Source organism: Engraulis encrasicolus, chromosome 19 (assembly GCF_034702125.1).
Source record: "Engraulis encrasicolus isolate BLACKSEA-1 chromosome 19, IST_EnEncr_1.0, whole genome shotgun sequence".
NCBI lineage: Eukaryota > Metazoa > Chordata > Actinopteri > Clupeiformes > Engraulidae > Engraulis > Engraulis encrasicolus.
In genome coordinates this window covers 32812071-32838814 of record NC_085875.1, presented here as the reverse complement: position 1 = coordinate 32838814, position 26744 = coordinate 32812071, and the positions used below count along the sequence as shown (strand labels likewise).

General features: G+C 44.9%; 1 protein-coding gene across 2 annotated transcripts in view; it reads right to left on the bottom strand.

Moving 5' to 3' along the window:
* grhl1 (grainyhead-like transcription factor 1) overlaps positions 1-22229 on the bottom strand; it is a 35464-nt gene extending 13235 nt beyond the window's left edge. The window contains exons 1-10 of one of the 2 annotated variants that reach the window (XM_063184143.1): positions 22058-22229; positions 19278-19464; positions 18144-18217; positions 17227-17614; positions 15291-15373; positions 14235-14397; positions 13653-13764; positions 11360-11454; positions 6417-6663; positions 4292-4428 (exon numbers count right to left, since the gene is read on the bottom strand). In XM_063184143.1, the coding sequence (XP_063040213.1) occupies positions 4292-4428; positions 6417-6663; positions 11360-11454; positions 13653-13764; positions 14235-14397; positions 15291-15373; positions 17227-17614; positions 18144-18217; positions 19278-19464; positions 22058-22077 (1506 nt within the window). In that variant the 5' untranslated portion in view covers positions 22078-22229. Of the gene's footprint in view, positions 1-4291; positions 4429-6416; positions 6664-11359; positions 11455-13652; positions 13765-14234; positions 14398-15290; positions 15374-17226; positions 17615-18143; positions 18218-18435; positions 18448-19277; positions 19465-22057 lie in introns of those variants that run through there. The other variant, XM_063184144.1, reaches the window with a different exon arrangement.
* Positions 22230-26744: the final 4515 nt, after the last annotated feature.

The window sequence follows — 26744 nt, the reverse complement described above, 5'->3', positions numbered from 1 at the left end:
TGTGTGCGCGTGCGGAAGTGTGTGTGTGGGAGTGGGAGAGAGAGAGAGAGAGAGAGAGAGAGAGAGAGAGAGAGAGAGAGAGAGAGAGAAACAGAGAGAACGTGCGTGCATGTGGCTGGGTCGAGGCCCACTGAATCTTGGCAATGTTTGGCCAAGGATAGCTAGAGGGTTCAGCCAGATAACGCCTAACCACAGCCATAAACACCTACTCACCGTGCCCCTCATAAAGGATCACCCTGTTCCTGCCACTTGGCAAAGAGCTGCCTACCACGCAGGGTAAATAATACCACCAGTCCGATATCACAACAACATCATTTCCCGAGCACGCCCTCCACGACTAAACCATGTGGTGTTATTGCCGTTTTTGTTTTTGAAAAAAAAAGGTTGCGTTAAACGTTAACAATCTTTTTTTCTGAATGTCCAAAAACATACCCTGCCAAGTCTGTGTTGGGAAAGGCAGGCAAAGTCTAAAACTATGAGGTGATGAGAAGGTAAAATGTTTTCCATCCAGTTTGGATTACAAGGGTAAACAACAAGGTGAATCATGAGTACCTGTCATCAGGGCGTCACTTGTTGATAAATACTAACTGATGGGAACATGTCTGATTGCTGGACTTAGATGGGATTTATCAATCCATTCTCCCCCTTTACTTTTTGTTGTAAACACCAGATTGTGTTTCTGGTAATGCTATAAGGGACTTTCATACAAGCACACCACATCAAGCTCATAAATAGTAGAGAGAAGTTGTTCTACTCTATGCTTTAGCGATGCCAACTCATGGAATATGGGGATCAATGTCCATTAGGCCGAGTCATGCTTTCAGTAATACAACCCCATGCATCATTCATTTTCTATTTTCGAAAAATAATGAGCTAATTGGAGGTTAAAACAGCCATTAGTTTAAGAGTGTTGGCATACTTTCAAGTTAACAAAAAGGACATTCACTAACTCAGAATTATCAAAGTAGTAAAACTGTTGTAAAAAATGTCAGTGAAAGACATCCATTTCTGTAAATGAACATGGGAACACTTACCCTTGTCTTAACTGTAACTTAATTGTATGTGTAAACAAAAAAGCTAATTTATATTTTAATCCACAATGTCCGGAGAAAAAAACGCCAATTCATACACAAAACACATCAAAACATCTATGTGCAGGAAATAGGTTCTCGCCAGTGTTTATGTTCTGTAAAGCCACAACTACAGTAACCCTGGTTGGACAAAAGGCATTTCGACAGCGACGTGCCATTATTCCCCAGATAGGCAGACCTACTGTAAACACTATGTGGTTTGCTCCACTTTAGCAGATCATATATATTTTTGCATGTCCGTGTTCTTGCTCCTGTACTGACATCTGCAATTTTCTGCCTCAGCTAAACAGCTTACATCAACTGTCTCCAGCTCGGCCCAGCAGAGCAGCAGAGACGTACTGCAGAGTGTGGCGTCCAGTGGTACAGGACCGTCTCAGTGGTACAGGACCGTCTCAGTGGTGCAGGACCGTCTCAGTGGTTCCCAAACTGGGGGTTGGTACCCCTAAAGGGGGTCACAGAGGTGCTACATACAATGGGGTCCCAGAGAGAAGGGACCGTTTCTGAAAAAAATGAATATATGTCTTGATAATATAGCCATTCCATGAACTGGATAGTAACAATTTTCACTCGCTAAATGTATTTAGATTTCCTGTGAAATTTTGCAATATTAAGGGGCAAAAAACGTTCACAGTTTGGAATATGGGAAGTGGAGGCCGAAAAAAATACACGTAGCTCCAAAAGCGGATCTCAGTTGAAAAGGTTTGGGAAGCATTGCTGTACTGCATATCGTGGGGTTTGGGGCGCACAGCTGCACTGCATGTTGTGTCGTGGGGGAGTGTGTGTGTGTGTGTGTGTGTAGGAATATTTATGGTTCTTAGGAACTTCCCATGTTCTCCACAGGACTTGGCAAGCGACTCGAAGTCTGAGGTGAGGCCTCAAGGCAAGGAGGAGGGATGCTGAGTAAGTAGGGAATTACAGCATTTCAAAAAAGAAGTCCGGCCTAACTCAAAGGTAGAAACTCATTTCGATTCTGATTTACGATGCACAGCCCCAGATGAAGAGATACGATATACAGTACAGTGCACTGCAGACCACCCCGTCGTAATGTAGTCTGGACTCTCTTGATGCATAACAGCTCATGCTGTGAGGTACCACGGCTTTCTGTTTTTCTCGGTCTGTCCATATCTCTCTGACCCTCTGTCCTTCAGTCTTTTTCTCACACACACATGCACAAACACATCCGCGTGCACGCACAGACACATCCGCGTGCACGCACAGACACACAGACACACACACACACAAATATGTTTCTTATTTTAAAGTCCGAGAGCGCAGGAGTGTGGGAAAATTATCCAAGGCAAATATCCAGCAGGAGCAGCAGCAGCAGCAGACCAAGCCCACCACTACCACTACCACTACCACCACCTCCGCAGCATGAGAGGGGAGTGCAAGGAAGAAGGGGAGTGTTTAACAGACACTGTGATTTCAAGGCCAGGGTGGAGCTTCAGGACAGGGAGGGCTATGTTCCAGCATGTCTTGTACCTCTGCACAGGAGGCCATGTGTGTACGTACGTAGGCATGACCTGCTTATCTTATCCAGGCAGGGGGGGGATTGCTAGGTTTCTACATTTCTCAGCCCGATACCTGCTGCACGTTCTCCAGATTCTTGTCTGTGGTAAAGACCGAGACAAACACGTCATGTGGAGCCAAGGGACTGAAGCCGTCAGGGCTGGATTAAGATGGCCTGGGCTCCTAGGATTGCTGTGGGCCCCCCGTAAGGCAAAATTCGAGACAAATTTACATATATAGTGTCATAATTACGAGCTAGGAATTAAAGATAACTTGTCTACCAACTGAGACACATGATCTTTTTCAATAGTGCATCCTGTCACAATTCCGCAATTCTTCACTTTTGGCCATCAAGGGCCTCCTGGCAGGTGGGGGGCCCTAGCCTGCAGCCATATCTAGCCTGTGTATTAATCCTGCCCTGGCAGAGGTATCATATCACGGGACATCTCTGTTCCGCGTGTAACTTCTGGCGAAACGCAGATGACCACTCCTCCTAACAAGATATACTATAGGCTACTATTATCCTGAAGTTTGCGCTGCAATATGCACGTAAGCAGTGCACAACCGTAAAACTTTTATGACGTCGTGGGCGCTTGCCAAGTTGACGCCACATGTGAGATGTAGGCGTCTGTGAATGTTTATGATGTGACTGCACAATGATAGAGGATGATAAAGCGAGAACTGGCAGGGCTTTTTGCAGCACTAAGAAGACCTAATCAATTGTATAAATTGTTATGTTAAGTTCCAAAGGATTTATGTGCATCTTACAGAGATTAAAACATGCAAAAAATACAGCTAATTCAAATGGGCTGTTCGTTCCAATGTACTTCATTCACTGACAGATATCATTTGATCTGATGCTTAATTCAGTGACAGATAACATCTGATCCTATGTCAACATGAACATGCTGCAAGAGAACCTGCCTTTCAGGTGTGTGTAGGTAACAGCTATTTGGCACACATAAAGCATAAAGGGACAGAGCCTACTAACTCATGCAGATGTAGAAGAGGATGTAAATGGTGCAGGGCAGGTGTCACCAACGTTGTGCCCGCGGGCGCCAGGTAGCCCTCCAGGAACTTTTGAGGTGCCCACCAAGGATGCTAATAAACAGTAACTACTACCAGATTTCTGTCACAGTTAATGCTTTTCTTGACATAAATATGATATTATTTCTTCTTTATAACCTATAAGCAAATTATCATTCTATAATAGTGTGATTTGAGAATGATGCCAAGACATCAGTAGAGGATTTTGAACAAAATAGCCCTAGGGTAGCCCTCAGTAGCCCTCGGGTAGACCTTGGTAGCCCTCAGACCCAGAAAGGTTGGGGACCCCTGGTGCAGGGCATTAGGGAAGAGGATGTGATGTCATCAACTCTTTACACAGTCACGCCAGGCGGAGGATTCGGCAAATGACCCAGGCCGGAATTGAACTCGGGCCGCCAGCGTAGTAACCCAGTGCCCTACTGTTAGGCCACAGCAGGGCCAGACCCCTTTCATTTTAAAGCAAACCAAGGCTAGCAGTTTGGGGAAGAAACAAGTCACGTCTAAATGCATGTCTATGCCACCGGCTACATATACCTGCAGCTTCAAATGCACTGATGCACATGGGACCGGTTATCTATCTACATAGCACAGGAAGTTGGTGAAGAGCAGTGTGGTGTGGTGTGATGTGATTGGCTAATACTCACGTGGCGCTGGATGTTGGAGAAGTGGATGTCTGGGATGAAGAGGACCGGCTGCGTCTCCAGGTCCATCATGCTCTTGAAGATCGTGATGTCACTACGCTTATGCAGCAGAGGCACCTTCACATCCACACCACCGTGGTCTGGAGAGAGGGAAGAAGGGAAGAAGAGGAGAGAGGAGAGAGGAGAGAGAGAGAGAGAGAGAGAGAGAGAGAGAGAGAGAGAGAGAGAGAGAGAAAAGGAGAGGGGAAGAGGGAAGAGGGAAGAGGGAAGAAGAGGAGAGAGAATAGGATAAGAGAGAGAGAGAGAGAGAGAGAGAGAGAGAGAGAGAGAGAGAGAGAGAGAGAGAGAGAGAGAGAGAGAATGAAGAGGAGGGAGAGGGAGAAGAGAGGAGAGAGAGAAGAGAGAGAGAGAGGGAGAGAGAGAAGGAGAGGGGAAGAGGGAAGAAGAGGAGAGAGAATAGGATAAGAGAGAGAGAGGAGAGTGGAAGGTGGAGAAAACAGTGCAGAAAGAAGAGGAGAAGAGAAGAGAGAGAGGAGAAAAGGAGAGGGGAAGAGAGAGGGAAGAGGGAAGAAGAGTGGAGAGAGGGAGGAGAGAGAAGAGAAGAGAGAGAGAGGAGAAAAGGAGAGGGGAAGGTGGAGGACAGAACAGAGCAGAAAAGCAATTGGAGTCACTACAGTCAACAGTCTGTTCACATTTCAAACTCAACCCCATGGTACAGTTACTACATTATACATCACATTATACTACACTGCATTTGGCAGACGCTTTTTAACCAAATAGCCAACATCACAAGCAGATACGAAGTGAACAGGAAATATACAGAACAACAAGTGCAGAAGCAAAGGGGTGTTAGTGTTTTTTTTGTATAGTAGAGTACACACACACATACACATCATGTCAAGAGTCTGGCCTGGGACTAGGGCAGCTCAAGCATTAGTATACAGTAGTAGATAGTCAGTAGGTCTTTACTTGCTTCTTGAGGGCTGAAAGAGGCGTGTTACAGGACACCCGACTGAACTGACAGGATCAGTAAAAGATTTATTTGTTCCTTCCGTTTCTCTTGTATTTCTCCATCTTTGGCTACTGTACTGTACTATATTACATTATTTATTTTCCTACTAAGTGTGACATCAGCGTGCCATATGGTCCCCTATTCTGCTGCCAGGACCTTTCATATGGTCCCATGCTCCTCCATTCCTGTACCCTGCTGTACTGTACACTACACGCTCTCCTGCCTGAGTGACTATTAATTACATCACTTTTTACTCCTGGTAGCCTGGTTCTCATCAGACCTCTGTGTGTGTGTGTGTGTGTGTGTGTGTGTGTGTGTGTGTGTGTGTGTGTGTGTAGCTCTGGAGCCCCCTGGTGGAGCTGCACGCACACACACACACACACACACACACACACACACACACACACACACACACACACACACACACACACACACACACCACACACACCCACACACACACACACACACACACACACACACACACACACACACACACACACACACACACACACACACACACACACACACACACACACACGCACGCACGCACGCACGCACGCACGCACGGGACAGTGCAGGAATCCTGCACGTCTCGAGCTAGAAAATTGACAGAGCATTTATTGCTTCAATATCAATGGCAGCTCGCATTAAGGAGTCACAGGAGAGATTAGAAACTATATTGACTCCTTAGAGATTAGTAGAAAACGTTTTTGAAGGAATTTGTTGGTGGTGAGGATAGGCAGAATGATGGATAAAGCCATGCCTTCTGGAGGCAGAACCAACGCGTGCTCTCCCAGACCTAGTAGTGGAGCTCAAGAAGCGGTCCGAAACTACTACACAGGTCGGGAAAAAGCCAGGCAAGGGGGAGGTCCCTTGAATGATCTTTTATGTGTAAAAGCTGCCACCATAAAATAAAGTGCTCTTGATTAAAAGGTTTCATACACACACAGTTGATTTTGCAGAGTGAATTCAACACTTGGACAGTGGAAAGAAATACACTCTAGTAGAGTGTAAAATTCAACTCTTTTAAGTATCGAGTTCACACAGCAAAATGAAAATGATTTTTTTTTCTCCTGCACACATTCAAATTAGGGCCAAGAGGGATGCGAGACTCACAGCTGCCCAGGTTGGGGTTGACATCGGGCTTGCCCCCCTTCCGGCGCGACTGCTTGCGCTCCTCGTCGCGGATCTTGCGCTCGGCGCCCTTGTCGCAGAAGACCTTGATCTGGCAGTAGGCGCGGTGGATGGGCTTGTTGCTGCGGTTGTTGTAGCTGTAGGTGTCGATCTGCAGGTTGAGGGGAAGCCCCTTCACACCCTTCTGGGACGAGAAGTCCGTGCTCAGGCAGTTCACCGAGACGAAGATCTGCACACACAACACCAGATCGAGGAGGGAGGGGGATACAAAGCAGGTTAGACGTTAGACAGGGATACAAAGTAGGTTATATATACCGTATATATATTTGTTTGGATGGGGGGGGGGGTAACTTAATTTGGACAGGACAGTGAAGGAGTGACAGGAAGCGAGTAAGGAGGGGGAATAAAGCAGATTACACGTCAGCAGGTTGCATATATTTTCTTTTTTGGGTGGGTGCTAACTTTACAGGACACTGAAGACGTGACAGGAGGCAAGTGGGGAGAGAGAGATGGGGAAGGGTCGGCAAAGGAACCAGGCTGGAATCGAACCCGGGTCACCCGTGTAACAGTTAGTGCCACGGTAGGGCCAACAAAGCAGGTTAGACGTCAGACAGGCAGTTTGGAGAAAATGTCAAAGCGGTGATATGAAACACGAGACACTACAAGGGTTACTAAACACAATGACTCACTGTTTTACCCTGTCCTCTCCATGTGTTGACCACGTACAGTTATAACTGAATCCATGCAGACACATTAAACATCCACAGAGTTTACAGTAGATGTCCGCAGAGATTAAGGCTCTGTTATCAATGAAAGCTTTTTGCTCGTGCAAATCTCTAGTGCGCATTAATGTTACTGATTGTATTGACAAGATAAAGAAGAAAGAAAGATGAAAGTCACTTTAGTGATGCAAAAACATTAATGAAATACACCAAATAAAGCACACAACAAAAACAAATAAAGATACAATCTGATAAGGAACATGTATGTTGACATGTAGGTAACTATTAATGGCATTCAGCCATTCTGCTTTGTTTTCCGATACCCATGATGCTACATCATAGACTGACTGAAGTTTGAGTTTGAGTTGGAGCTTGAACTGCCAAGTATCTGTACACATGCATGTGTATATCGCCCTCTGCTGGTGAATATTAAACACTGCAGTGAATACCACCACTCCAAAACTAACTTTGCCTTGACTAAACACTTCACACCTTTAGCTTTCCACCCCAGTTCCTCAATGTGTACCAACATGGAAATCAAACACACACCACTGGATGAGGGGAACATCCAATATTGAATATTGGATTATAATCAACATCATGAAAGTACAAAAGAAAAGAGAACACATCTCTCTATTGCTTCTCTCTGTCTGCACCATGGCATCACTACCGGTATATTGAATATAAATAGCACACTGTAAAATAACGTGACGATAAAGCAACACAGAATTTCTTTTAGCTACTCAAAACGCTTTTGAATTATGATTTGTGACATAGGCTACTGCTACAATGAACAATGACGTTTCAGGCGATTGCCCACTAGTGGGCATCATTGGAACATCTAAATATTGTTTTGTCTCTCCAAGCAGAAAGCAAACACTCCTGAAGAAAGAAAGACACCTGCATTCACATCCTTCTCAGTCCATGACACTCAACACCAAACAAACAGAGCACTGACACGGATGAACATCCTATGACTACAAGGGTGACAGCATCGTGGCAATGGAAAAACACAAACAAAATGGACGTCTTATGATGCAGGTGTATTGTTTCAGGACGCGCCGATGATGACAGTTATTGTGCTTGTGGATTCATTGTTGACTTTGGGAAGTGAATTATGTTCACTCATCATGAATCAAGTGAAAAACAAAGACATTTTTTTTCCAGCCCTCAAATTTTCTAAAATCGTTTCAGTGGTTCATCCACTTATGCAGCAGGGTGAAAGGCACTTTTGAATGGTATTTGCTACCATCCATGGGCCAAAGCAGCACAAAGTGAAGTTGAAGTTTTATCCTACCATATTGTCTACATGTTAAACGTTTAATGTTGAGTTTTCATTTGTATTTACTATTAATCACTTATTGTTACCAGTCCATCACGGTCACCTCCCCTGTCTTGCTTTCTGCCAGTCTGTAAAACGTCAGTGCTGTGTATGTCTATGTCTTGGCATGGTATAGAGAGAAACGTAATTTCATTTTCCTTGTATGACTTGTGCCTATGTAGAAAGTGACAATAAAAGCTGACTTGACTTGACCTGAAGGAGCGGGCCTTGCTCTACTGTTCTCCATAAGAGACAGTTCCACTTCCACCCAGTAGGGCAACTCAAGACAAATAAGTACTAAAAAACACACAAAGGGCCATGTTCTGGCCTAATACCGACACAGACTTAACTTGAAGATCGACTTGCAAACAAAAGCATCGTCTGACGTTTTGAAGAAACAAAAAGCGGGAAGAAGAAGAAGAAGAAGGTTAGGAAGCTATCTGGCGGCCATCGCAGGTGCAGCACCCAGGACAGGTTTCTAAGCTGTACCCACCGGACGGGATTCCATCAGCCACACGTCAAACGTCAAACCCTGTTCTATCTTCAAACCCTGTTTTCTCTCTCTCCCTCCGTCTGTCTCTCTCTCCCTCTCTCCTCATGAACTTCCTCATTCTTCATCTGTGCTCTGAGTGGGAGCGTCAGGGTGTTTTAGTCACTTGGATGAAAATGAGGGCTACAGGTGTACTGGCTGTTCACAGGCAAAGGGCAACAAGTGTCTGTCAGAGTTTGAAATAAATTCCATATTGTTCATTCTCTCTCATTTCACATAGATAGATGTAGCCTATACTCTGTATATTCTGCTCTCTCTCTGTGTCTCTGTGTCTGTGTCTCTGTCTCTCTCTGTCTCTCTCTGTCTCTCTCTCTCTCTCTCTCTCTCTCTCTCTCTCTCTCTCTCTCTCTCTCTCTCTCTCTCTCTCTCTCTCTCTCTCTCTCTCTCTCTCTCTCTCTCTCTCTCTCTCTCTCTCTCTCTCTCTCTCTCTCTCAGCATGAAATACACACTTTCTCTCTGTTTCACATGCTTTAAAATGTTAAAACATAAATGGCTACGTTTACATGATGTTTTTAATTCCAAATTAATATTTCAGAATTAAGTAGTTCTGTTGAGTTTACTTTGATCTTTCATTTAATTTCAAATTGTGCAGTGTTTATGCAGCTTTATTCAGAATTAAAGTGAGTTCATTCTGAATTAAATGTCTCATGTAAACGTAGCAAATGTTTAATTTGGATGTGCGCACACCACACACCATGTGATACAACTAACGCAATCATACACTAAGGAAACCCAAACACGTCTAGTTTCCTTGTGCTGTGCTACTAACACTAACAGTGGTGAACTCACTTTTGTCTGTACTCGACAAAGGGTGCATTCACTCTCTGTGTTTACAATCCCGTGTGTGTACTTCCAGACAGACATACGTATGTACTAATCCAAATGATCCACAAGACTGTATTGTGTACAGTAGACTATATTTATGATCACTGGTGACTTCATGTCCGTGTCACATCTGAATGAGTGATGGCAACATTTAAAAAAAAAATCTTGACCGACCACTGAGTCTCATAAGTCGGTCGTTGAAAATTCTAGAACGGCCATTTATGATGTCTTGCTCTGCCTTGTGAAACAAGTTATGCCCCAGTTGCTTAGGCTCCCATCACACTATGTCAGTGTTGTTTGCGCCCTTTAGATTATACATTTTCCCCAATAATTGACCACTGTACCTGTGGAGGCATAAGGGTTTTGAGGAGAAAATAATTCCTTTTAAATAATTAAATAATTCCTTTTGTGCCTGCTCACACGCTCACAGCCACACATTACGCACCCCAGCACCCTTCCAGTCACGTCAGATTCTGAATACATCATATTGTTCATAACTGGACCTAAAGAGAATGCAAAAGCTGTGGATTTGGATTTGGAAATGGATTTTGCCTTAGCTAACAGCGCTTCACTGAAACTGCTCACATTCCAACACCGATTTCCGAAAGCTGTGCAATGACAAAATGCTTAGGTGGGATGGGTGCTGTGCAAGGCGCTACTCAGCTAGTTGGTAGAGGCTTGGTGGAGGCTTACCCAATGACACCTCTACCTAGGTCCACCTAGCCACTTGAGCCACTGTCACTACACTTCCACTGACGATCATCAACTGGCTAAATTAAATCATCCAAGTCGTGTTTTCCCCTAGACTGACTATTTCATATGAAATCATCTCCTCATGATCCTTCCACCCGATGCTAGACCTTTCAGATTATTCTGCATATCGTGAGTGGCACCTTGAGAAGAGAAATACTCATCCTCCCTGGAAAATGACAGGCAGAATTACTTTAGCAAGGTGACACGACACAATGTGTTATCCAAACCGGACGGGCGACGTAAAAACTGTCATATGTGGGATATGGTGCAATTCACTTTTTTCCATACATTATCCACATTTGATCAGATTTTTTTTTTTTATAGAAAAGCCGCACTCCAAACTACAGTTGTTGTATTCTTGTATTTGGCTACAGTTCTTGTATGACTTGGGCCGAAACATCTGCCTGTGTCATGGCATTCCATTACAAATGCAATATAACAGTTGCAGTTGACAGTGCAGCCTTTCTTTAAACAAATGTACCACTCCATTTGCACGGACACCTCAAAGACAATCTGAAGTTGAGCACGCTTCCTCAAAAAAACAAAACAAAACAAAAAGACGGTGGCCTCAGCCATGGCTCAAATGATGAGGCACTGTACTGTTACTCCGGGGACGCGGGTTCGATTCCGACCCGAGGTCATTTCCTGATCCTCCCACATCTCTCTCCCACTCCCTGCCAATCACCATCTCACACCTTTCTGTCAAATAAAGGCCCAAAAAAATAATTTAACAAATGAAAAATCAGATGCTTACCTTGGCCTCCTCGTTGATATCCCAAGTGAAGGAGATGGCGTTGTAGGAGATCTCCTCAATGTTGCTGATGGTGTTGAAGCTCTCCTTGTAGTCGGCTGCAGCGTCACATGAAGAGAGAGAAAGAGATAGAGGTCAGAGACAAGAACAAGCAGGGGAACAAGAGACAGAGAGAACAGAGGAGAACAGTGTGTAACTCTCCTTGTAGTCGACTGTAGATGTCACAAGAAGAGAGAGTGACAGAGGTCAACAACAAGAACGAGAGAAGAGAAAACGAGACATAGGGAGAGAAAAGAGGAGAGGAGTGCGAAACCCTCCTTGTAGTCGGCTGTGAGTGTCACAGGGAGAGACAGAAAGGTCACTCACCAATCAGAACGGCTCCGAGAACGAGGGAAAGAGAGAACAGAGAAAGAGAGGAGTGTAGTTCCGTACAGAAGTGTGAGGTGATGACTAAAAGGTAAAGGGGACAGACCATCGGTGGTGGACGCCAAACTGCATTTCCTCAACTCAATAAACAGTTCAGACGAGTCAAACTGGCCCTCAGCATCGCGACACAGCTAGTGAGCCATGGGAGTGTCTGTCAGCAGGGATTTCAGGTATCTCACGTATTTGGTCAAACTTGTTGCATTGTCAGATGCGTTCGTGGCTTGATGAGTTTGCGCTTTAAAAAAAATGATACCGACAACCCGTCTGTGTTAGCTTGTTTGTCGTCGACTTACAAATCTCTTCGAGACTTGGTCTGACCAAGAGCATAACAATTAACGTTTCCCAAAACGGCATGGTTGACCCACCTCCCTTGGTTTGCTACTGGTTGACTGGTGTCCGGCAGAGTGGGTGGAGTTCCCACATTTTCTGGATGTCAGAAACAATATTTACATTGCTCTTGACCTGACTACGTCAGTATGATTGTCACCCAGTAGTCTGATGCGATCATGGTAGCTGCTGGTTACCGAGCGCAAACCCAGAGACACTTCACACATTACACTACAAAAGCACAGTGACAGGGGGATAGTGGAAAATGTAATAATTACAAATGTATGGAGTATAGTCACATTGGGGTAGAGGAAGAGATATAGAGCATGAATGAAGTAGGGGTGTAAATCAGGGCTTGGCACTAGCACCAGCAAACTTGGTACGACATACGTTTCATAGCCTACTGTATATTCTATTGTTTGCCCCTTCTGTATCAATTGTTTGCATTTAAGTTCAAGAATCTATTTGCTTGATATACTTCCATGTAGAGCGCTATACACTCATCTTGCTTTAGCAACTCATCTTCTCAGATTAGACGTATGCTATCATGATAAAGAAAACAAAATGATATAAAATCGGTGGCTAGTGGAATACCTGAATGGCTAGTGACTTGGGAAAACCACTAGCCACAGAGGCCGGTGGGTGAAAAAAAGTTAATGTCAAGCCCTGGTGTAAATAAATAATCAAAATGTATCGATGCATCAATCCTACGGCCGACACCTGAATTTCCCCTCGGGGATCAATAAAGTTACTCTACTCTACTACTCTACATCTACAGTCTCATCAGGGCAACCATGCGCTATCAAGAAGCAGTAAAGTGAACGGACTAGAACCCCTCAGTATCTCTAGTTAATACAGTAGTATGTGGCCAGTTCAATTCAGTTCAGTAGGAGCATGTGACTGCAGATGAGGGCTGGCATGAGGTGTGTGTGTGTGTGTGTGTGTGTGTGTGTGTGTGTGTGTGTGTGTGTGTGTGTGTGTGTGTGTGTGTGTGTGTGTGTGTGTGTGTGTGTGTGTGTGTACATACGGGCATGTGGGCTCTATCCTGCAGGTGGATAGAAGTACACCAAGTGGTGCATTACCAACCCTCATTTGATTGGGCACAACATCAAAGCACCCAAAGCTGATATTTGTATGTAAATGTGAAGCAGCTGGCGTTTACGACTTGGGATTACAATTTTTTTTTAAACTGTAGCAAGGGTGGAATTTGTTCACCATTGCATGAAGTCTATGGACAAAAAATACACCCTTATGGCCTTATGATGCTTTGTGAAGTCTTTCTGCCTTCTCACATTCCACAAACAATGCAGGAAATGATGCGTCTTACATCTTCTCAAATCTGGTATCTGGTTCCAAGTGATGTTGACACGCAATTCACACTTTCTTGTATGAAACCATGATGAAGGAAATAATAAAGTATCTGACGCCATGTCTTATCTGGTGTCTGGAAATAAAGCACCTCATGTCATTTTGAAACTCCAACTCCCATTGTGACACAACACTCCACAGCACACAATTTTATATTCGGTGTCCTAGTCCTTACCGATGTCGATGCACCTCTGCTTGGCCGTGTGTTGTCTGGAGTGCCAGTACTTCCAGTGTTTCAGCTGGTCATCTCTGCACTTGTCCTCTCCAAAGACCACCATCACCACACTCTAGAAAACAAACACAACACAGATTAGAATAGGGCTGCCCAACACACCTACAAAACAAACATGCATCAGATGCATCTGCATGTGTACACACACTCACACAAACACGCAAACACACACACACACACACACACACACACACACACACACACACACACGCGCAAACACACACATACACGCGCAAACACACACACCCGCGCGCAAACACACACACCCGCGCGCAAACACACACACACACACACACACACACACACACACACACACACACACACACACACACACACACACACACACACACACACACACACACACGCGCAAACACACACACACTCACACAAACACGCAAACACACACACACACACACACACACACTGATAGCTTAGAACCCGGTCATATCAACCGTCTATGACACAGCCACACGTTGAAAGATGGAAGTTGTTGTATGTGTACGTTCGAAGCTGGAAGACACTCACTCTGACTTTGGTGATGGGGTGCTGGTGGAGCATCTTGCCGTTGTCCACCTCCCGCAGGCTGATGGGGTAGAACTGGCCCTTGTTGAGGTAGGTCATGGTGCCGTCACCCGACTTCTGCCTGATGGACTTGGAGGCCTCCAGTGTGTACTCGAAGTTGTTGCTCCTGAGTGAGGAAAGGAGTCAGACACACACTGAGTCCGTCTTCATAATCATGCTAGCAATTAGCAATGTGCGAGTGACTATTGTCAGGTTACGTTAGGTTAGGTTTCTTTATTGGTCTCCACAAAAGGAGAAAAATTGTCTCGGAGACAGGGAAGTTGCAGCCCAAATTGTTAATGTCTTATCTATTTGTTAAGTTTAACCACACATTGGAGACTGTCACTGGTCACAATTTCACACACAATTTCAGTCTTCTGTGTTAATCCTTGTTACATTGATTTTTGAGATCAAAGTATAAAGTAAGTGCACAATAAATTTTGCAGTAAACACTCAATACGAACACGAATAAATCGGACTCACGAATAAATCAGACTCACTAAGTGTTGTATTAACACTCCGCAATTGACTGTGTGCTGAGTCGATTCAGTTTAGGCATTACATTTCCGCTAGGCCGTGTTAGCGAACACTATAACAGTATCAGTGGGGGGTGACCTCTATTCAGGAGGTGTGAGGTGCTTAGCGCCAACGCCGTCAACTGATCTAATAGCGGGTGTCTCTCCCAGGAGGCCGCACTGTGTGAATGAGGACAGTGTAGCGGAGTGGTGTTGTGGTGTCATGGCGCGTTGGCACTGTGTGTTGTGGTCAGGCCAGCTGGCTGGCTGTCTGACTGGCTTGCAGTGTTGCCAGATGTGTCTGATCAAATCCCGCCCAAAAGGTTCTCAAAAAACGCCAAAATGCGCTAAATTCCGCCCAATTTTAACAAATTGCATCGACTTCTATGGGCACAAAACTGCAGAAAAAAACACCAAATGGCCAATTTTTCCTGTTTTTACCCGCAGACGGTCATCCCAAGTAGCCCAATCTGGCAACACTGCTGGCTTGGCTTGTGGGACTCACCCTGACACGGTGTCAAAAGTGGAGTACTCGTCCTGACCGATGGAGGACATGCGTAACTGGAGCTCCCCAGGGAAGGCAAACACCTGCAGCAGATACACAAAAGGATGCGACAGAAGATAGAGAGAGAGAGAGAGAGAGAGAGAGAGAGAGAGAGAGAGAGAGAGAGAGAGAGAGAGAGAGAGAGAGAGAGAGAGAGAGAGAGAGAGAGAGAGAGATAGAGAAGAGAGTCAGTGAGACTTGTGTACAAACATCCACAGAAAGGTGACCAAGTGAACTTGTACTCTCAGCTTATCAGTCTCGATTGTCGACGTAAAAAATGAGTGAAACTTAACCACGACCCCACCTGACCTATCACACAAATACAGATGCACTCTCACACACACACACAATCACACAAAAACACACGGTCACGTGCGGACACACATCCACCAACCCCCCTACACACACACACACAACACACACACACACACACACACCTTTCTCCCATCTCCACTGTCCCTGTGTAAAAGGGTTTTGTGTTAGGCTGTCCTTTGCAAGGTAATCCCCCCTTCAGGTTTTAATACAGAAAGGAGAGAGAGAGAGAGAGAGAGAGAGAGAGAGAGAGAGAGAGAGAGAGAGAGAGAGAGAGAGAGAGAGAGAGAGAGAGAGAGAGAGAGAGAGAGAGCTCTTTTGCCATTGTCAATGGAAGGGGTGGGGGCGTACGGGGGGAAACACAGCACTTTATTGTGTATGGGAGACAATAGTGTAATGACATGGTAGCTGCTATTTGGGCATGTTCAAATAAAACCAGGGAGACCGAGCAAAGTGATGGCTCCACAGCCTCGGAAAATGGGGCATTGTGTGATGGAGATGAGAGTTGTGTTTCTGTGTGCGTTTGTGTAGGAGAGAGAGAGAGAGAGAGAGAGAGAGAGAGAGAGAGAGAGAGAGAGAGAGAGAGAGAGAGAGAGAGAGAGAGAGAGAGAGCTACGTGTGAGTGTGTGATTTCTGGGAAAGTCTGACCATTGGTTGGTACCTTTGTGTTTGTTGAGTGGGATATGTTGGGAAGCAGAGGGAGAGAGAGAGAGACCACAACAAAAGCCACAACCAACCCCCTAAAAAGAGGTGCTTAATGCTCCCTTACTCTTCCTCATGTTGGAAGGTTTCGGAGTGAGACAAGCTGGAAAGAGGGATGACCAACCCCCCAAAAAGTGCTTCAACATTGGGACTAACTATGAAGATCTTTGAAGATCTCTGAGTAAGACAGGCCAAAGACAGAGACTGATGAAGACAACAGTTTAAACGTCACCCTATCCTGCCATGGAATAAAAATACAAAGAAAGGAGGATTTTAAGTGTACGGACTCCTCACTCTTAAAATTACAGTCAGAATTTGTCCTGCACCTTTTCCTGAGATGTGCGCAATCTTAACCTTCAGCCAAAGACAGTGCAAAACACCCTCCTCCCCCCCGCAAAAAAGTGTCTCAACAACGGAGACGAGGGCCCAGCCGTGGCTCCAATGGCTGGGCACTGGACTGCTATGAGGGCGACCGAGGTTTGATTGATTCCCGGCCCGGGCCATTTCCCAATCCTTCCCCGTCTCTCTCTCCCATCTCGCTTCCTTTCTCTCCTCCACTGTCCTATCTGAAAAATAATAAAATCCTCCAAAAAACCCCAAGGGGGGATGGGATCTAACTCATTCCTGGCTATGCCCCCCTAATGACGGAACACATTCAGCGTTGCTTCTAGTCAGGCCCAGAGCGATACAAATATTGTTTCTGAGTTCCCCCCCAAAAAACGTAACTCCTCCCACTTTGTCGGGACACAAACAACCATAAGCAAACTATGGGAGGCGGTCAACCTTGCCGTTTGGGAAATGTTAATTGTTGTGCTCGTGGTCAGACCAAGTCTTGAAGAGAGTTGAAAGTCGATGATAATCAATCAGGCTATCCCTTCTTTACCTCTTGAGTTCCGTCTTTGAAGGTCTCGGGGAAGGTGGAGTCGGGCGTGCGTGGCTGGGCGTTGGGGCTGAACTGGCTGTGGGAGTGGGTGAGGGCGCGGTCGAACACCACCGTGTGGCTGTCGGGCTCGGAGCACTGGCTGTTGGGGATGGTGACCGAGAAGCCGGAGTGTCCCTCCGTCTTGATGGTGTGTGGGTAGCTGGGCATGGCCGCGATGGACACGGTGACAGTGGTGTCTGGCGAGGGGAAGAGGGCGGCGGCACCGCGTCTGTCCCCCGGGGCCAGCTGGTTACCCGGGAGCACGATGTTGAGGGGCACACCCTTCAGCAGCTGGATCTTGCTCTCCGGCACGGCCATGGAGGTCTCAGGAAGATTGGTCATCAGGTTTCTAATGGGTACAGTAGAGTCACATCATGTGAGATATAATGGAGCCGGGGGGTGGACAGGGCGGGGGGTGCAGAGAATGAGAATGAGACAGAGAGCGATAAAGACAGAGAGAGAGAGAGAGATAGAGAGAGATAAAAATAAAAAGATAGATAGATAGATAGATAGATAGATAGATAGATAGATAGATAGATAGATAGATAGATAGATAGATAGATAGATAGATAGATAGATAGATAGATAGATAGAGAGAGAGAGAGAGAGAGAGAGAGAGAGAGAGACATTCAACTGGCTATTGCCTGAAGTAAATAAGTGCACAGTGCAGTACAGTGCAGTCCTGAACCTGATACAATATCGAGCCTTCTTGTCTTGGATCAGTCAGTGGCTTTTTACATGATCACATTTGACTTCAGGAGGGAGATCACAGGGAGATCACACAGATGCAGGCAAACACACACACAAACAGAGACAAGCGTAGGCAATCAATACCCCATACACCACCTCTTCAAAGCCATGGAGAGCAGGGATGCTACCTTTTGTTGGGATCCACATCAGAGCCCATGATGTCTGCCTTTTGCTGTCCTATTGTCCTCTTCTCCCGGGGCACCTGGGCAAGGTAAACACAGGCTGCTGTTAGCCATGCAGGGACTACTACAGCCAGTGGGATCACCCCCACCACCACAAACAGCTCACATGGGCTGCCAACGGCTCACATGTGCTGTATTTGCCAATGATGACCGTGAGATCAGTTTTGATCTAAACCTTGATACTGTATGATTTCTTTCTTATAACTTGCAGTCACCCTCTGTCTGTCCCGTGCGTCACCTTGTAGTAGTCGTACAGAAGGCCCAGTGTGGCAACTAAGTGTGATGTAATGTAAAGTCCTGTGTCACCTTGTAGGAATCGTAATGTAATGTAATGTCCTGCGTTCCCTTGTAGTAGTCGTAGTGTAATGTAACGTAATGTAATGTGAGTGTCACCTTGTAGTAGTCATAGTGTAATGTAATGTAATGTAATGTAATGTGTCACCTTGTAGTAATCATAGTGTAATGTAACGTAATGTAATGTGAGTGTCACCTTGTAGTAGTCATAGTGTAATATAATGTCCTGTCCTGTGCCACCTTGTAGTAATCGTAATGTAACGTAATATGATGTGTCACCTTGTAGTTGTCGAAATGTAATGCAATGTAATATTATGTGTCACCTTGTAGTAGTCGTAATGTAATGTAATGTGTCACCTTGTGTAGTAGTTGTAATATAATGTAATGTGTCACCTTGTAGTAGTCCATAGAGTACTCCTAGGGTGGCAGCTTAGTGTAATATAATGTGTCACATTGTAGTAGTCGTAATGTAATGTAATCTAATGTAATGTGTCACATTGTAGTAGTCGTAGAGTAGACCTAGGGCAGCAGCTAAGTGTAGTGTCATGTCATGTAATGTAATATAATGTAATGTGATCACCTTGTAGTAGTCGTAATGTAATGTTATGTCCTGTGTCACCTTGTAGTAGTCCTAATGGAATGTCCTGTGTCACCTTGTAGTAGTCGTAATGTAATGTAACGAAATATAATGTGTCACCTTGTAGTAGTCAAAGAGCAGACCCAGTGTGGTGGCTAAGTGTAATGTAATGTCCTGTAATATAATGTAATGCAATATAACGTAATCACCTTGTAGTAGTCGTACAGCAGGCCCAGTGCGGCGGCGCTGTCCTCGTCCCCGTTGATGCTCATCATGGCCTTGGTGGCGGCCGTCAGGGGGTTCTCCAGGAACGACTTCCAGGCCTCGTCCTCCGAGTTGAAGGAGCGGCCCTGTCTGTACGACTGGTCATTTGGCAACACCAGCACCGCCCGCTTGCTGCACACGGAGAGAGAGGGAGAGTTGGAGAGATAGAGAGATAGAGAGAGAGAGGGAGAGAGATAGAGGGAGGGGGAGGGAGAGGAGGAGAGAGGGAGATGGAGAGAGGGGGAGGGGGAGGGGGAGAGAGAGAGAGATGGAGAGGGAGAGAAGGAGAGATAGAGAGACGGAGAGGGGGAGACAGGGACAGATAGAGAGAGGGAGAGGGGGGAAAAGATAAGGAGATACAGAGAGTGGGAGAGGGAGAGGGGGAGAGAGGGAGAGACAGAGAGAGGGAGAGATGTAGAGAAAGAGTGAGGGAGAGATAGTGAGAGATGGAGAGACAGAGAGTGACAGAGCAGTAGAGAGGGAGAGATCATGTGATGATGTGCACAGTGCCCAGTGATTATGTGGAAAAGGAGAGACATGTACAAATGGACATACCGGTACATACAGATGGGTGGATTCCCAAAAAACAGACAGGCAGACAGACAAAATGACAGGCAGACAGACATACAGTCGAACAACCATCAGACGGACAGACCAAAAGACTGATAGACTGACCGACTGACAGACCGCCAGACAGACACAGGTGATGGGATAATATATAAAATAATATTTTGTTTTCATTGTGAGCTCATGAACTATGATGTGTGACCACCAGTATCTTTATTACTCTATAGGGAGGGAGAAGACCATTGAGAACATTGTCTTTTTGCAGCTCCCAAACCGGCAAGTCTACTCATAGTCAGAGAGCGTAACCAACCAGTGGGGCGATTGCGACACAAAAAAATCTCAGCACAGGTCACAGTTTCCTGCTTGACGAGATGTTTGTCTGGATTTATGGGTAAAGAAAAGGAATGATGATGGAAGTCAACCGACAACTTGTTGGAGCGGCATCTTTATTTTTTTTGGTCTTGCATTCCATTGGTGTCGATATAATAAGGGTGTTTTTCTCTCTCAGCAAAAACCTGTTCTAAAACAATGCTGGGGGGTGGTGACTTATCATGGGCATAAACACCTACTGCAAAGGACTATGGTAGGTATGTCGAAAACTGTTGTTAGGGAGATGTGTATTTTTTTAACTAAATAAATCAATCCATATTCATTGTAGAAGAAATAGGCTATTATAAGCACAAAACATTGCCACTTAGGCTCATATTAATAATACTCATTGTTTTGTTATGTTATCTGTGTTTTCTTTCTCTTTTATAAATCTTAAATTACTTATAAATCCCCTTCTATAAATCTTATATTAAGTTTACTGTAATATACAATTATGTGTATATCCTTGTGTATCGTTTGTATTTGTGTATTTATGTAAACTGACAGACAACTTAATTTCCTTTGGGATTCATAAAAGTACTCTACTCTATTCTACTCCTACTTATAAATCTTTGCCTAGAATGAAAAATGTACACAGCCCAGTCTAACGAGGCATCACATCATTTGTAAAGGTGATTTCTAGGCAACTACCCCAAACCACTTAACAAGGTGTTTCCACTTGACTGGTTACAATACAGTGCCTTGTTCAGTAGTTAAGCTGCTGCTAAACGGATTATGAGTAATTTAATCTCTAATTGTTATATTCTTCCGAGGCCAGTTTTAGATTTGCAACCTGATAGATCCGTTATTCAGTACCAATAAAATCCAATGGCCCTGCAATCCATGTTTAGATCTAAAACAAAAGATTCACCCATGCACAAACTCTTTAACCACCACACTTCAGGGCAAAACATCTAAAACTGACATCGAAAACATTTCTGATAAAAACAAAAATACTATTTCTTAATATAAGCTACATTTAAACTATTCGCCAGTACTGGATATGTCAAGTAACTGAAAATTGTAGCTACAACTACTATCTTAGTAAGACAAAGACTATTGGGAATTACCCTGCAAATTAATGTAAATGACAACCAGACAAGTAAATGCATGGGTGTATGTGTAACCTCTGGTATAAAACAAACTAGGTAGAGCTTAAACATTGTTCTTCTGTAGAAACAGCCAACGCCTAATGGGTGTACGATTTCACTAGAGTCAACAGTCTCCTTGTCATTGCCCTCAAAATTTTACAAAACATAACCCAGTAGCTTTGCCATGTAGCCTGCAAAACGTTGGCGCGCTTTGTGCGTAAAAAGAATTACATCTCCAAAAACGTTTCCATTAAATAAAAATAATAACGCAAAATTCAGAAATGAGAAAAAACAAGGTTTTACATATAATGTCTAAAAGATTATGTCATGCTCTCCAAATAGGCTACCGTTGTTCTGAAAGCGGTCCTCTCCCAGCGCGACAGGTGCAGATTGGCCTGCACCTGTACGCGTGCAGGCTGGGACATGACCGGGGAAACATGGCTTAGCAGCCCAGACCGACAGTTATGAATCCGAAATCAAGCGGAGACAAATCGATCTTGGCAAACAGGCCTTTTTAAACCAACGACGTTTTCCCACACTGGAAACATAGATGTTACACGGCTCCATCTCGGCAGATAACAATCTGTAAACACTGAAGTAAATGTGTTTACTAAATTGTATAGATGATGTCCAAAACAGTTTTATGTTGCGCGCACAGTGGATCCTCTGGACTTCAACTGGTGACTGAAATCACTTACTTGTCATGCTCCTGTGACATCTCTGACGGTCGAACTGGACTTTCTAGTTGGTACTGTAAATCCGATCTGTCCTCTTCGCTTGGGAAACACGCGGGATCGGGGTCACTATAAACTTGTGTATGGTCTGAACGAACGGGTTTTATCGGCTTTTCTTGCTTTTTGAGATACACTCAGAATTTGAGGCCGGTTTTACCTGTGCCAGGCCAGTGGATTGGATCACATCTACCTGTGAGGCGGGGCTTCAGGTAAACACACAGGTTGCTCGTTGTTGATTGGACAAGGCCGAGGGCTTGGTTTTTTTTTCTAGACACACAGCAATTAATTTTCACTTATGAGCCACTAACGGTTCGCATGCAGGCTGTCTGTAATAAAATGTAGGCCTATCTATTGAAAATGTTAAACTTAATCAAAGACAAAATAGAAATAGATGGCACAGCCTACAGTTTTTTAACAATAAGAAAATGAATATCTTTACCCCTGTCTACCTGCATAATGGGCCAAGCGAGGGGACAAATCTGATGACGGGTTTATTTTGTGTAATACTGGCAGGTTTATACTACAACACAAAGGCATCCACAGGTACATATCCAGCCTGGGCCCTCAAAATCCCTTAAATGACCCCAAGTAAACGATATGTCCATGCTCTTAACTTGTGTGTGTGCAACACACCAGGACCTACCTTGTGTGTGTGTGTGTGTGTGTGTGTGTGTGTGTGTGTGTGTGTGTGAGAGAGAGAGAGAGGGAGAGAGAGAGAGAGAGAGAGAGAGAGAGAGAGAGAGATGGAGAGGGAGAGAGAGAGAGAGAGAGAGAGAGAGAGAGAGAGAGAGAGAGAGAGAGAGAGTTTAGGTAGGCCTATGTGAACTCTGTAAGGTTGATTGTTGTACTCAAGTGTGTACTATACATGTACTGCAATGTGCAATAATGTGTAGTAGTATGTCTGTATGTTTTGTATCTGTGTATTTACGGAAGCTGCCAGACTCCCTCAGGATTAATAAAAGTACTCCAATCTACTACTCAACTCTACAACTAATTCTGTTGGTGAATCGTCCTTGTTGTTTTGCCAAGCAAGTCAAGAAAGTCGATCTATTTATTAGGAGTCATCATTCATGCTATCCAAATCTGTCACAAAAGAAAGACAGATGTGCCCCAACTAATAGCCCTAGGCTTTAACCCATTTTAGCCTGGAAGAACATAACTACCTGTACAGATTGAGGGGTTTTATTAAAAATGTGTGTATGTTGGAGGTGAATTAACACATTCTAATGCGAAATGAGGGTCCTAGCTTTTAAATGCAACTTACTGTATTTCATTTATTTATGTCCTTTGGAGGCTGGGATATAAGGATTTAATAGCCAAGGGACACCCTTTCCCAAAAAGCTCTTAGGCTAAAATGAGTTAAATTAGAGAGCTACAATATGCTGCACTGACATCTATAGATAGATATCTACAAAGATAAGGAAAGCTATGAAGATGGTATCCTGGTAATGCTATACACCATCTAAATCTAATACTCGGCACACCTCAAGGATGTGCAAGATTCTGAATAACAACATGTCTCTTTTGTGATTTAGATGTATAGCCTACATATGGCCTTTAAGTGGATTATGAAGCCAGAGAGAGGACTGGTGGAGAACTGAGATGAGCGCTGCGCTGTTTAACCACGGAGTACACAATTGAAGATGCTATCAGTGTGTTAAGGATATTGACACGGCTGCATTACAGTAGGTAAACAACGCCTGAATTCCCCCTCACCCCTACACACACACACACACACACACACACACACACACACACACACACACACACACACACACACACACACACACACACACACACACACACACACACACACACCTTCCCCCATCAGTGTCCTGCTCTATTGTTTATACATCCCATTGGAGAGGCACCTGCCGACTCCTCTACCGGGTGCTTGTTTATATTTGCGTTTGGTCACATCCATCCAGAGATCTGGTCATGAGGTGGGATGGGATCATCCACGCACGCATGCACGCACACACACACACACACACACACACACACACACACACACACACACACACACACACACACACACACACACACACACACACACACACACACACACACACACACACACACACACACACACACACACACACACACACCACAAGCTGGCCTGCTGACTTGGAGTGCCTTAGAAAAATATGACTAATGAGTTCAGGATAAGTGTGTAAGATATGACTAATGAGTTCAGGTATCCTGAGAGATAGGACTAATATGCAAGATATGAATAATGTCCTCAGGATACACTCTTAAATGAGCATGGACAAATTTCATTGTTACTGTACATACAAAACATCAAACAACTATCCTGTCTCTATATATACATAAAAAACACTTTGGTGAACTAAAACAAACCTTAATTTTGCTTTTTTATACTTAAATTGACATTCACAGTGCAGGCTTTTTAAGTTGCTATAAATGACCAATAATCATGTGTACTTGGAGGTGTTTATCATCGTTGTCTTTCATGTGGTCCATCGGGTGACAGTTAACTGTCCTCCTCTAGTCGTGTTATTAGAGTCTGTTTGAACTGTCTGTTTATCTAATGGGAATCAGCACAGCAGTCTTATTTGGAAACCCACCCCCTCAGCCTGCCACCATACCCTTCCACCGCCCCCACCCAAACGACCAACCCCACCCACCAGCTCCTTCCTTCTTCCCTTCTCCATCTTTTATCGTTCTCTTTTTCACTGTTCACTCTATCCTTATGTTCAACTCTCCTTTTTACCCAACACTTACACTTCCCTCGTTTTTCTTCTCACCCTCTACATAACACTAACACCTCCATCACCTCATCTGTACGTCTCCCCCCTCCCCCCCCAACTCTGAAACACTCTTCTCTCTAATACTCTTTCTTCCCACTCTATCTCTCTATCTCCTTCTCTCTCTCTGTCTCTGCCCCTCTTCCCCACCCACCACTCCAAAGTTGCTGACAGACAGTTGCCGTGAAGTGTCTTATTCCAGCTGCCAGGATTCTGGGTCCCCCCTCGAGGCACGCTAAGCAAAACCAGGATGCGATGGAAATGAGATGCAAATCCAGCCACCTCTCTCTCCAGAGTTGGGGCCTGTTCACAGGGGCAGAGCTATAAGGGGGGCGAGCAGGGCATTTGCCCCGGGGCCCAGTGCCCTCCTGTATTGGTGGCAGGGGCCCCATTGTGACCTTGGCAGCCCATATGGGGGGCCCTATCTGTGTCTTGCCCTGGGGGCCCTGTATGCAATTATTTCGCCACTGCCTGCTCATGTCTGTGATCGTCAGATGACAAGCTCAGGGGGGATTCTCCTCACAAACAACTGTAAACGATAAGAAATCTCTGGCCTTTCTTTGAGTTTATTATGTATTCAGTTTTTTCCCCTTCAGATCAGTTTGATATTCCCATTCCCATGCTGTTTTTATATACTCTTTGAAAACCACAAAGTTATCATTGAGGTGCCGAGTAACAATAAGGGAAGCTGACAGGGGGTGGGGGTGCTGGGGCACAAAGGGGTCAGGTGTCCCGGGCACAGGCAGAGAGGGGGCCCAGAATTGGGCTCTTAGCTTCATAGTATGTAAACACTCTTCTCTTTCGTGACAATCTACACTAATGCTTAGGCTGCCCCATTCCTGAGCCAGAAAGACTATATGGCATGATGTGTATGTGTAGTGTACACAGTAAATGTTGCGGTGTTAATTGAACACTTAGAGAGTTCATTTAAGTCCAAATGATGTCACATCAACTCTCCAAGTGTTAAATGAACACTGCAGAATTTACTGTGTACTCTACTTAACCCTGCTAATGTAGGCTAAAAAAACCTAGCCCTTCTTTGCATCTGCACTTGTTGTTCTGTATATCTCCTGTGCACTTTGTATCTGCTAGTGGTGTTGGATATGATTATGTCCTCGATAGTAAGTCGCTTTGGTTAAAAAAAGCTTCTGCCAAATGCAATGTAATGTAGCTTAATGTATTAATGTAGTATGTATTGAGTCAGGGTGGGGTCCCATTCAAAAGGCTTTATTTCAGGGCCCAGCCAAAGCTGTCAGCGGCCCTTGTCACAACATAGCATGTGTTCACATGCAAGCAGCCGCCTTGTGAGAAGAGAACAGCTGAAAACGGTGAAATTGGTCTGGCAGGGATGGATGGATGACTAACGGTAGATGAAACGGAAAGGAGTTTACCTGTCGAGTCGAGTCGGAGGTCTCACTCTCTCACACATGGCATGGGGGCCCAGTGTTTTCACTTTTTGTCGGAGGCGCAAACAAACACGTCTGCCCATGAAGCAGTCGCGCTGAGCCGCGCTGTTTTTGCCAAAGCTTTGCTGGGAAGATGTTATCATGGCTCTCCCTCTGCTTACAGTGCAAACAACTCTGGGAGCGTGAGGGTACCGCTGAGGCGCTGACCCCCATCCACAGCCTCCTCTCCTCTCTCCCACCACCAGGCCTCTAAATCAGCACCAGCCAACTGGCCAAATTCTGGTTAAATTTCAGTTTGGCTGGGAGAAAAGACCAACTGACTAGCCACTTGGCCCATTACTGAGTGTGTGTTTGGCTTGTAAGATTAATATATTCAAGCCATTTTGGCTGGTGATTAAAAATAATAAACTTAGAGCCCTGTCCACCAACCCTTACCTTCTCTACCGTCCCCCCCTCCTGTCTCCCATCTCTCCCCTT